This window comes from Chinchilla lanigera, unplaced genomic scaffold (genome assembly GCF_000276665.1).
Source record: "Chinchilla lanigera isolate Chin_1 unplaced genomic scaffold, ChiLan1.0 scaffold00084, whole genome shotgun sequence".
Classification (NCBI taxonomy): domain Eukaryota; kingdom Metazoa; phylum Chordata; class Mammalia; order Rodentia; family Chinchillidae; genus Chinchilla; species Chinchilla lanigera.
In genome coordinates this window covers 7818134-7829591 of record NW_004955485.1, presented here as the reverse complement: position 1 = coordinate 7829591, position 11458 = coordinate 7818134, and the positions used below count along the sequence as shown (strand labels likewise).

At 54.9% G+C, this 11458-nt stretch overlaps 1 protein-coding gene and 1 long non-coding RNA gene across 10 annotated transcripts in view; one reads left to right on the top strand and one right to left on the bottom strand.

Moving 5' to 3' along the window:
* The window catches only part of Sufu (suppressor of fused homolog (Drosophila)), a 120171-nt gene that overhangs the window by 95823 nt on the left and 12890 nt on the right, over positions 1–11458 (top strand). For 7 of the 8 annotated variants that reach the window (XM_013504043.1, XM_013504038.1, XM_013504037.1 and 4 more), the window contains exons 9-10: positions 7613–7747; positions 10284–10422. In XM_013504043.1, coding sequence (XP_013359497.1) covers positions 7613–7747; positions 10284–10422 — 274 coding nt within the window. The remainder of the gene's footprint in view (positions 1–7612; positions 7748–10283; positions 10423–11458) is intronic. The other variant, XM_013504041.1, reaches the window with a different exon arrangement.
* Positions 5830–11252, bottom strand: LOC106146578. 2 transcript variants are annotated; one of them, XR_001231077.1, is made up of 3 exons: positions 11114–11252; positions 7876–8047; positions 5830–7383 (listed from the first exon to the last, which is right to left on the bottom strand). It is a non-coding gene; the product is annotated as an uncharacterized LOC106146578 (long non-coding RNA). The 2 variants fall into 2 exon arrangements; XR_001231076.1 differs by lacking the exon at positions 11114–11252 and adding an exon at positions 8248–8791.

The following is an 11458-nucleotide window of genomic DNA, read 5'->3' as shown; positions in this document are numbered from 1 at the left end:
GAAGGAAGGAGAAAAAGAAAAAGAAAGCAGAGCTGCGGTGTAGCTCAGTGTGAAGGCCTGAACTCAATCCCTAGTACTCCCCATGCCAAAAAAAAGTTAAGTCCGAGAGTCTAGGAAACGGTCACAGCGAGGAAAAGCCTCAGACATAACACCCTAACGCTGACGGGCGTCCTCCATGGGGCCCTGAGCAGCGGGGCCCCACGGGGGCACTGGCAGTGGGCTGTAGAGGGCCCAGTGCTCCGTCTCCAGCACAGGGTGTCGGCGTCTCCGAGGCTCTGTGACACAGGGCTGTCAGACCCCCAGAGTCCCAGTGAAGCACGTTCCTTGTTTCGATGTCGGAGAGCTCCACGTGCAGCTGTCCACCTGTCACTAACTCCTCTCTTCAGGAGGGCAAAACTTATCCTGCTTTCCGGGCAGACTGGAGCCACATCTGCCTGAAGTCTACCACTGGCTCCTTTGCACATGTCCAGAGCTCCATAGAGCACACCAGCAGGCAGATACCTCAGGAAAAAGTGACTCTTTAAAAACAGAAATGGGCTGGGGATTTAGCTCAGCGGCACAGCGCCTGCCTGGCAAGTGCAAGGTTGTGAGGTCAATTCCCGGTACCAGAAAAAAACAAAACAAAAATAACAATAAAAACAGAAATAGCCAGTTATGGTGGGACACTCCTGTAGTCCCAGCACTTAGGAGGCTGAGGCAGGAAGATCACTGCGAGTTCAAGGCCAACCTAAGTACATCATGAGACCCTGTTTCAGTCAATCCATCAGCAAATGAAAAAAAGAAAAAAAAGAGGGGCCGGGGATATAGCTCAGTGGCACAGTGCCTGCCTGACAAGGGCAAGGTCCTGAGTTCGACTCCTGGTACCAAAAAAAGAAAATCAAAGAAATGACATCATGCGAGCTGTTGTAGCTTGCCGTGCCCAGTGAAAAGAGACAGTGCTCCCTTCGCCTCGGCAGCACATACGCCGGTGAGAAGACAGCGTGCTGTGTGTGGAAAGGACACTGGCCTCAGACCAAGCCCTGGAAACCTCACCCTCCCAGAACCGAGCTTGGGCGGAGTGCGCGGCAGAGCCTCTGACCAGCGCCGCGGGCAGTGCCCATCTTGGGCGGAAGAGCAGGGAGAGGGTCTCAGCCGCGGGCCTGATTTTGACCGTCAGAGAGCTGGGCAAGGGACAAGTGACACCCTCGGAAGAAGGCAGCCTGCGCCATGGCGAGCAAGGGGGAAACGTAGGGCCATCGGAGCACGCCTGGCCGCCGGTCCCGCCACACTCGGGCTTCAGGAGACGTCGGGAGAAGGGGGTCCTCCAGCTGAGGCTGGACAGCTGTTCTCCCATGGTAGTCCTCAGGGCTCAAAGTGCTGGCATTCTGTGACTCTCTAGTCTGACATGCAGCAAACTGCATCTAATCCTTACTATCCCTGTTTTTTCTAGAAGCTTCTCAAAATTCCATCGAATACTCTGAAAACCCCTGACCTACCTTCTAGGAAAGAAGTTCTTTGAAGAGTTCAGGGAAGAGGTGTGTGTTTGTGGCCCTGAGACCCCAGAAGGAGAGACCAGTCAAGAGGAATGGGAATTTGTTAGGAGAAACATGCTGACATTTTAGCTGGCATCAGAAAGATCTGGGTTTTGTCTCAGCTGTTATAGCTCGTTGCCTGACCTGGGCCAGTGATTGAAGTCTGAGTTTCAGTTTCTTCACCTGTAAATGAGAATAATACCTATTTATAGGGTGTTATGAAAATGGAGCAAAGTTTATACAGGGCTTAAAATAGGACCCGGCAGCATCATCTAAGCTTAGTAAAAGACTTTTCTTGATATTGTTACTGTAAATGATTTCCTGAAACTGCAAGAAGGCACACTACCTTCAGGGACCAGGGTGGAGATGGACAGTTCTTCACACAACTCAGGTTTTTGGAAGAATACAGTACAATAGCTAGAAGGAGAAGTATGTTATACTAGCACAAATGAAAAGAATAGGGTTGGGGCTGGGGATTTAGCTCAGTGGCAAAGCACCTGCCTGGCAAGTGCAAGGTCGTGAGTTCGATTCCTGGTACCGGAAGAAAAACAAACAAAAACAGAAAAGAACAGGGTCAAGAAAAGCTCCAGCTCAGCTGGGCGTGGTGGCACACACCTGTAATCCCAGCAGTTGGGAGGCTGAGGCAGGAAGATTTCCGCTAGTTCAAGGTCAGCCTGAACTACATAGCGGGCCCAAGCAAGGCCAGTCTGGCTATATAGACAGACTTTGTATCAAAAACCAAAATAAAAGAAAAGTTGTAATTCAAGAACTGAGTCTGGGGCTGGGTGTGGTGGCGCGGGCCTGTAATCCCAGCACTTGGGAGGCTGAGGCAGAAGGATTGTTGTGAGTTTGAGGCCAGCCTGAGCTACAAAGTGAGCTCAAGGCCAGCCTGAACTGCATAGTGAGACCTTGTCTCAAAAAGAAAAAAGGAAAAAAAAAAAAAACTGAGTCTGGTTTTTTGTTGGTTTTTTTTTTTTTTTTTTGAGGGGGGGTTTTGGTTTTTGGTTTTTGATTTTTGTTTTTTGAGGCAGGGTCTTGCTATGTAGTTCCGGCTGGCCTCAAGCATCCCAGGCTGCCCTTGAACTTACAGCAACTTTCCTGCCTCCCAAAGGCTGAGGATACAGGGTTGTGTCACCACACCCAGCAAAAACTGAGTCTTAGCCAGGCGTAGTGGCATATACCTGTGATCCCAGCACTCTGAGAGGCTAAGGCAAATCACAAGTTTGAGCCTAGCCTTGGCAATTTAGCAATTTATTTGTTTTTTAAATAATCTTTTTTTTTTTGGAGACAGGGTCTCACTATGCAGTTCAGGTTGGCCTCAAGCTCTCAGCGATCTTCCTGCATCAGCCTCCTGAGTGCTGGGATTACAGACCTGCACCACCATGCTTAGCTCAATTTAGCAATTTAGCAAGACCCTCACAAACCACCCCCCAAAAAATGAGTCTTGCTAAAAAGCACTGTGATCAGCAAGAAACCACTTTATGCGTATACTTCCCTTCGGAGCAAGAAGGCCTTGCTGTTTGTACAGAGTAATACTATTCAGTGACAGAAAACAAAGCTAGTGGAATGTGTTATGCTTCATCTCAAAACAAATGGTTATCAGTCTAGGAAAGGTCACACAGGTGACAGTGAGAGCAGAGGCTGTGCTTTCAGAGCTCCCAGTTCACGTGCACGGTGCGTCGTGCCGAGAACGCCAGAACTGGCAGGTGAGAGACAGAGGCTGCGGTCAGCGTTCTCTTTCCCTCCCTCCCTGCCCTAGCCGCTCCCTTCCTCCCTCCCTCCTCCCTTCCTTCCTGTACGGAGATTGAACCCAGGGCTTCGGCTGCTAGGCAAGCGCTCTGCCACTGTGCTGTGGACAGGCTGGAAGCACTCAGACGTTCGAAGGTACCAAGAGCGCCTTGCAGCTCCAGACTAGTGAGTGTGCTGTTGCTCTCAGGAGAATCGTAGGCTGGCTTATCCTTGGCGAGGTTTTGAATACTGTAAGGGAAAACAGTAAGCCCTGAGAGTCAGAAAGTCAGGCCTAGACCTGGTGTGGTGGCGCACCCCTGTAATCCCAGCACTCAGGAGGCTGAGGCAGGAGGATCATTGCGAGTTCGAGAGAAGCCTCAGATACAAAGTGAGCTCAAGGCCAGTCTCAACTCCACAGTGAGACCCTGTCTCAAAAAAAAAAAAAAAGAAAGAAAGTCAGGCCTGAACTGTGTTCCCCTGCCTGGTAGACAGAGGAGTGCCAGAGACCTCAGGCTGGCGAGGTTTAGCGTGACATTTTGAGAATGTTCTGACAGCGTTGTAGGCAAGACAGAGATGTGCAGAGAGCACCAGGAGCGCGAGGGTGGAGGTGGTGGGGTGACCTGCACTTGCACGAATGGCCTCCTCAGACGGCGTGGTCTGTCTGCCCAGGGCTAGCCTGTTTGCTGTTTAGTCAGCCCAGGATGAGCACATTGGTGGCGAGATCATCAGTTTAGTCAGTGATGCAAAGTCAGGAAGGAATGCCCGTGTGATAGAGGCCAGAGTCCGTTCACAGTTATCACACTGCCTGAAACCCTGCCAGCCAGCGGAGTTCCGCTCTTGGCATCAAATAGCAGCAGCAGGTACTAGATGGGGAGCAAGAGGGTAAGGGCAGCCCAGGGGAGAAAGCTGGAGGGAGATTTTGTTGACGGAGTACAGTATGAGTTGGTAGTTTGATGAGGTTACAAAGAATAGACAATTCGATGACAGCTGCAACAGAAACAAAGTGTCCCACACAAGAAGGGTCGTACAGCCCCCGTGATCTGGCCTGGCTAAACCGCATACTGCACCCATTTCCACACACAGCACTTCATTTCTGGACACGACGCTCTAGTTTGACAAGCTACAGTGAGTCCAAGGAATGGAGGCTTGGATAGACGTATTTGAGGACCTGGTCAAGAGCACAGTTGAAAGCTGGGGCCACCAGTCATAGAGAAAGAAGCTGTCGGCAGGGTGTGAAAGTAGCCTTCGAGATTCGGAAGAGGGTCGTAGGAAGGTGAAGGCCAGTGCTGGGAATCGCAGAGGGGCAGGTTGCGCCCTGTAGAGTGGAGCCGCCTCCCGCGGCACAGCAAAGGCGTCGGGTTTGTCGGCCTGGTCCCCTCTCACCCCTGCTTGACCAAGACCCGCAGTGTCTCAGCATGTGTCAGGGGCCCCCACACCTCGCGCTGCAGGCAGGACCTTTGCTCAGCAGGGGAACTGACCTGGTCAGAGACAGTTGGGTTCCAGGCCCAGGAAACAAGAAGCAATTTTCAATTAAGCCATGGATATTCTTACAGGCAGAGCAGAGAGACTAGTAGCAGCTATATTTTGAGCACTTACTGCTTTGGTGTAGTGACCTTACTGTTACTTATTCCCGTTAAGAAGATACCGAGGCTTAGAGGTTAAATCATTTGCCCAAGGTCACGTGAATGCAAACCCGTCAGGTTCGGCACTTTGCCTCCTGGAGCATGCCCCTGACAGTCCCCAGTAGATTGAGTCCCGCTGTCCCAGGAGCCCCTCCCTGCTGGCCCCCAAACCTCTGCCTTCTCTATGGGGAACTCAGAGAAAACAGCCCAACTGAAAAAATGAGGCCATGCTGCTGAGCACACTACTTATTTTTGTATGACTAAGATTAAGCTGACAACCATGCAAAACATTGCAAACCTGTGTCGGCTGCAGCTTTAATACCTCACCCAACCCACACAAATAATTCATGTTTCTGCATCGATGTCCAGAAAAAAACAAATCAGCAAAAAGCCGGGCTCCTGTGTGTGTGTGAGCAGCCACGTTTCCATTGAAGCAGCATGCCGGAAATACCCAGCTTCAGTACTGCAGATCTAGCATTTTGCAATTTTTCTTCTCTTAAAAGATTAAAGTACATTTTTCAAATGATTGAAGGTTGGTGGGAGGTGTAAATGTGGGCACTTGTCACATTAATTCTTCAGATGATTAAGTCCTTTTCCATTTCTTTAAAGCTGTTTGCAGTTGGGTTTGATGTCCTCCTTCTGGGTGAGTGTGTTGTGGCAGTTACCAAGGTGACTTTAGCTGACTTTCAACAATTTATTTTTCCCTCCAGCCCAGGAGCCTCTGGGCTGTGGGCTGTTGATTCTTCTCCACCCGCCCCCACCCCACCTCCCACTGCTCCTCGTCAGCGCTTTCGCCTGTGTCTGAGAGGCTGGGACCCTGGCAGCCCCACCGCCCCGGCCCGGCCGCAGCCCTCTGGGGAGCATGGGGGGACCCTGGTGTAAGCACCCGTTGGGGGATGGCACAGAGGAGTGGCTGTGCGAGCTTTTCCCCTTCAACTCCAGGTGAGAGCCGAGGGGTGTAGCTCAGGGGCAAAGGGTTTGCCTAGCATGTGTGAGGCCCTGCATTCCCAGCACCTAAAAAGTAAAAGTTAAAAAAAAGTAACTTTGACCTTAGACTGTAAGGTTCTTTGACCTTAGACTCGTCACCTCCCCTCCTCTGTGAGCACCTCCGTCAGGCCTCCGGTGAGGGCGCAGTGTGGTACCCGCAGGGCCTGGCGCAGAGGGAGCTCTCAGTGAGTGCAGGCTGCCGTTACTTCCTGTGTTCTGCCTTTGTGTGGGCCCCAAGGGACCCTGCGCCGCCTCTGAGCCCTTCAGTAGTGCCTGGCTGAGAAGTGGGGCTCAGCGTTGCCCTGAGGAACAGCAGCCTTGGTGGAGGAAAGAGTTGGTCACAAGTCCAAGGTTCCCATGCTGGCCAGCTGCAGGCCAGCTCTGTGGCCGTGGGTTCTTTGCTGTCCCTTTTTCGAAAAGGAAGAGGTGAATGAAATGACCTCTGCATTTCCTTCCAGTTCTCACAAACTGTGGCCCTCTTGGCCATAATGTTTATCTTGTTCACAGGTCTTGGGAAGACGTGCCAAGGGAAAGCCAGGGGTAAACAGTTCCCAAGTCAGCTTTGGGCAGCCAGAGGAAGGGACTGCTTTTGTGAAAGAACAATCAGCTCTGGGTAGAGCCTCACAAGGGAGAAGTTGCTGAGCAGAGCGTAACTGGCCCCTTCACCTTGAGGTCTTGCTGTCCCGCGCTGCCCACGCCCCCTCGCCGGGCAGGTGCTCTGCCTGCGCTGCACCCCGCTGGCTGCAGCCCCATCATCATGCCCCAGCGCGTGAGGAGCTTGGTCCTGCCCCTCCGGGGCTGGGCAGCCCAGACATCCTGGGTGGCGCCTGCCTGCCACTCGAATGACAAATAACGAGAGCTTCTCACCCGGTATTTTGATGGACACTTGGGGAATTGTCCGGAGATTCACAGCCCAAACCGGAATCCGGCCTTTTGAGTGGGATCAGTGGGTGACCCTCATTTCCTGCCAAGGCGGATTTGAGAGGTTGTCATTCGGGGCATCTGAATTTGAAAGAGCGAATCTTAGCATGCAGAGGGCCCCTGTGACCCAGCTGTAGGACAAGCTGTAGTGGGGGACAGGCAGGAGGGAGTGTGAAGCACGGTGGCAGCTCACCCTGGCCAAGGTCACGGGAGGAGCCAGTGCAGAGCTCCCAGCAGGCCCACTGCTCTGGCGCCCCAGGCCGCCCTCTCCGCCCGAGCGTGCGTCGTTTGGGTGAAGGCTGCTGTGTCACTGCACACTGGCTGTGAGCAGGAGCGGACACGCACAGAGCCTTTTCAGGTCGGCCGGACAGAAGCCTTTGGAGCTGGATCTCGGGTGCCCTCTCAGGCCAGCCTTGGAGGGCTGGAGTCTGGGCCGCAGGGAACAGGGAGCGAGGGCTCCCAGGAGGTCTGCTGGTCTCCGGGGGGCAGAAGCCACTGTGGCACAGACTGTGATGTTGGGTGCTGTTTGCCACAGTGGAGGCTCTGGACCCGGCTGCGGCCCGCACCGGCTGTGGGGCCTGGTGAGGAGCGTGGCTCCGGTCCCAGTTCCTTGTCTATAAAAGGAGCATGGTGACAGTGCGCACTCCAGGGAGCGTGCTGAGGAGCCGCCAGCCAGTGTGCGCGGTGCACGACCGGCCTGTGACCGGTGCGCTGAAGGCCGGCCGCCGTAATCGTGACTGGGCCCCACGGCCGCTGGTGACCGGGGACCCACCTGGAGCGCCCACCCCGCTCCTGCAAGTGCTCTTCCCACACGCTGAACCTGCCCCGGTGCTTGCTTTGCAGGAGCCGCAAAGACAGCCTAGAAAGCGAGAGCTCCACGGCCATGATTCCCCACGAGCTGATCCGTACGCGGCAACTCGAGAGCGTACATTTGAAATTCAACCAGGAGTCCGGAGCCCTCATCCCTCTCTGCCTGAGGTGAGCCGAGACCGCCCCGTGCAGCTAGGCCGCAGGGACCACTCAGAGCCCTGCCCCCTCCTCCAGCAGCCACCAGGCCCGTGCTTGCCCATCCCTCGGGGAGGGAGGCACCCGCGCAGCCCACGTACCTGAGCAGGTCTGGGGCTGGCAGGGAGGAGAACACGTGGGCCTGCGTGGGAGCCTCTGCACCATGGGTCTGCGCCGAATGCCGGCTCCAGCCCTCACTGGCTGCGCACTCCTCCCGCCGAGCTCTGGGTACCAAGGTGGGGTGCAGGGTCCAGCGGGGGTGGCCGGTGGGCCCTGGAGCATGAAGTGGTCTCTAAGAGGGATTCTCAGCTACATCTCTGAGCTCAGGGCAGGGGCAGCTCCCGTGGGCAAAGGGCTGTGGCCGAGAGTGCCATCAGTCTCCAGTCTGGCTAGTTCGGGAGTCTCAGAGGCCACAGGGAGCAGGTGCTGAGGAGCGCCTCTTCGCTCAGGAGCTGCCCGTCAGCCCCGCTCACCTTGGGGAGGTCAGTAAGCAGAGGCCCTCAGATGACCCTGCATCCCATACACTCGGCCGCCAGTAGAACTGGGCTGTCAGGAAGTGGGTTCCAGGGGCTGGGCTCCACTTTCTCCTGCTTGCCTCTCTTCCCTGAAAATGCTTAAGTCTTCACACATAGCAGCCAGTGCGGCTGACTCCTTGAGGGACCAGGAAGCCCAGCTGTGTCCCTCTGCTGCTGTTCAAAGTCCAACACGCAGCCCTGAGGCTGGAAGTGAGCTGTCTGCTTGAGGGTGCTGCTTTGGGCTGACTCCTGGAATGGCACTGCATGGATTTCTAGGCTCCCACCCTTATATTTCTAGCAGAGGAAACAGTACAAATCCCTCTAAAGCTGGGCTTGGTGGTGCACACCTGTAATCCGAGCGCTCAAGACTGAGGCAGGAAAACCGTGAGTTCAAGACCATTCTGGACTACATACCAAGTTCAGGGCTGGCCTAAACTATATTGCAAGCTCCTGTCTCAAAGAAGTGCTAGGCATGGCAGTGCACACCTATAATTTCAGCATCCAGGAGGCTGAGGCAGGAGGATCACCAGGCATTTGAGGCCAGCCTGGGCTACATGGTGAGTTCAAGGCTGGTCTGGACTATATGTCAAGGCCCTGTCTCAGATCAAAGCAAAACTCCAGAACAAAAGAATGAAAAGAAAAAAGAAGAGAGAGAAAGAAAGGAAGGAGAGAAAAGGGAGAGAATTACTCTAAACTCGGGACAGTGACAAGGAAGAAGTGGTTGTACGGTTCACTGTGCCCGTTGTCCCTGGAGTCTGGGGACAGCATTTGGAAGGTACCCAGACTTGGCCAGCCGCCCTGGGCAGCACAGGGCAAAGGCAGCCAGTGGTCGGGTCGGAGTAAGCAGGATCTGGCAGAGCCTGGCACCAGGGTCCGTCCATTTCCTCCCAGCTGCACTGGGTGCAGGCTCAGGGCCTTGAGGACCGTGAAGGGCTCGCGCGCGCGAGGTGACCCGAAGAAGCAGGCTTTGCTGGCTGCTCTTGCTCACTGGCGCCCGGCTGCGCTCCCCGCAGGTGGATTTCCAGACCACGGATTTAAGAGTGACTTTTTGCTGCTCCCTCAGAGTGACCCCAACTTGGCGTCAGCTTCTTCCTCAAAACTGTGCTTGTGGCCTTCAGGCTAGCTATTTAAACATTACAGGAGCACCCAGGAGCAGATGAAAGATTCTGCCCTGGACCTTGTGAAGTGTCCTGCTGGGAAGGCACCACACTGTCATTTGTGTGGGTACCACTCCACCTCCGGCCCCAGAGGGGGCGGCGACTTCCTCTCCACTCGGCATGGCCCTGGGCACGTCGCTGGCTTCTCCCTCTGGCCTCGGGTTCTCCCCTCTCAGCTGTAGGTGCGGGGCCTCCACCCGCCTGAGGCTCTGTGAACTCTGCTCTAGAGTGGTCTCCGCCAGCTCTGAGCACCTCGAAAGGCTGGCATCAAGGAGCTAGTGACAGAGCCGCTGGTGCTTACTTGCTTGTTTTTTTCCCCAGTACTGGAGATTTAACACAGCATCTTCAAATCAAGCTACAACCCCACCCCTTTTTAAGATTTTTTTGTGGTTTGTTTTTTTGAGATAAGGTCTTGCTATGCAGCTCAGGCTGGTCTTGAACTTACAGGATATTCCTACCTCAGCCTCCCAAGTGCTGGGATTACAGGTGTGCACCACCACGCCTGGGTCTTAAATACTTATTTTGAGACAGGTCTCTGGGTCTAAGCAGAGTTGCCCGGGCTGGGCTCATACTTGTGATCCTCCTGCCTCTGCCTCCAGAATGCAGGGATCGCAGATGTGTGCCACCATGCCCGGCTGGAGGCTTCTTTTTGCAGATGCTACAGTGAGCATATTTATCTGTAGCCTATTAGTGGGCAGGTGGACCATAGGAAGGCAGCTGCAAGGCCCCCTGCCTCTGGGAACATAGCTCTGTCGTCCCAGAAGTGCGGCAAGGCCTGCCGCACTTTGGGGTGTTCACAGGCCCAGTTCCTCACTGTCTCCGTGTTCCTACCCCCAGGGGCAGGCTCCTGCATGGACGGCACTTTACATATAAAAGTATCACAGGTGATATGGCCATCACGTTTGTCTCCACGGGAGTGGAAGGTGCTTTTGCCACAGAGGAGCATCCTTACGCGGCTCATGGACCCTGGTTACAAGTGAGAGGCCCCTTTTCTCCTCCCTCCCTTCTCTCCGCAGGCTCTCCCCTGCCCCCCCGCCCCTCCCTGCGCAGCTCCTGGTGGTGCCCCTGCCCCGGGGGGCTGGGCTCAGGGCCTGAGGCCTGTGTGGGCTCATGGAGTTGGACGCTGCTGCCTGTGCCAGTGGTTCCAGGGGTACTTCCCGGCCCCCTCCTCTCACCTGAGACACAGGGACCCCTTTCCTTGCCAGTGGTGGTTCTGGTTCCTGTGGAAATGCAGGCGTGGGGAAATAGGGCTTTCCATGTCCTAACTAAACTAAAGTACAGGAAACCAAGACAGAGGTGCTGTGGAAGCCACTGTAGCAGCTGTCTGGAAATCTTACCAGAAGGCTTCGAAGGCAGCGTCTTCCTGGGGCTGAGATGGGTAGGTTGGGTGCAGTGGGCAGAGGTGCCCCCACACACCCCGGTCCACCAGCTCTGCTGTTCCCCCTGGCGGAAGCCCCACCTGTCTGAGCAGAAGCCTGCCAGCTGGTCCCAGGCAGCTCAGCTCCAGAGCCAAAGCCAAACCCAGTGCTGGGGCTAACGCACTTGACCTCCTTCCAACACCTCCCCCCACCCCCACCCCGCCGCCGTCCAGGTCCCTAAGGAGTGCTCCGCCCGCATCGACTCTCCTTGTGGGCTTTTGGAGCGAGGGGAAGAACACTTTACCTTACCTCTCTCAGGTGTCTGGAGAGGGAATTGAGGGCCAGTGGTGCAGCTCGGTAGGAGAACACTTGCCTAGCACGCACAAGGCTCCAGTCTAGTCCCCAGGGAGAGGGGGCGGGGCAGAGACAGACAAAGAAAGAGAAAGGAAGGAAAGAGAAGGCAGGGAGGGAGGGACTCTTCAGCAAGGGGGTAGACAGAAAAAAAGGAAGGTGGAAGGAAGAAAGGAAGGAAGAAAAGAGAAAGAAAAAGGGAGGGAGGACCAACAGAAGGAAGGAAACCTAACCTTGTCCAAAAGATGACCCAGCTTTGTGCTGTGTTGACAAGAACATAGGAGAATTATAGTGTGTTGAGGG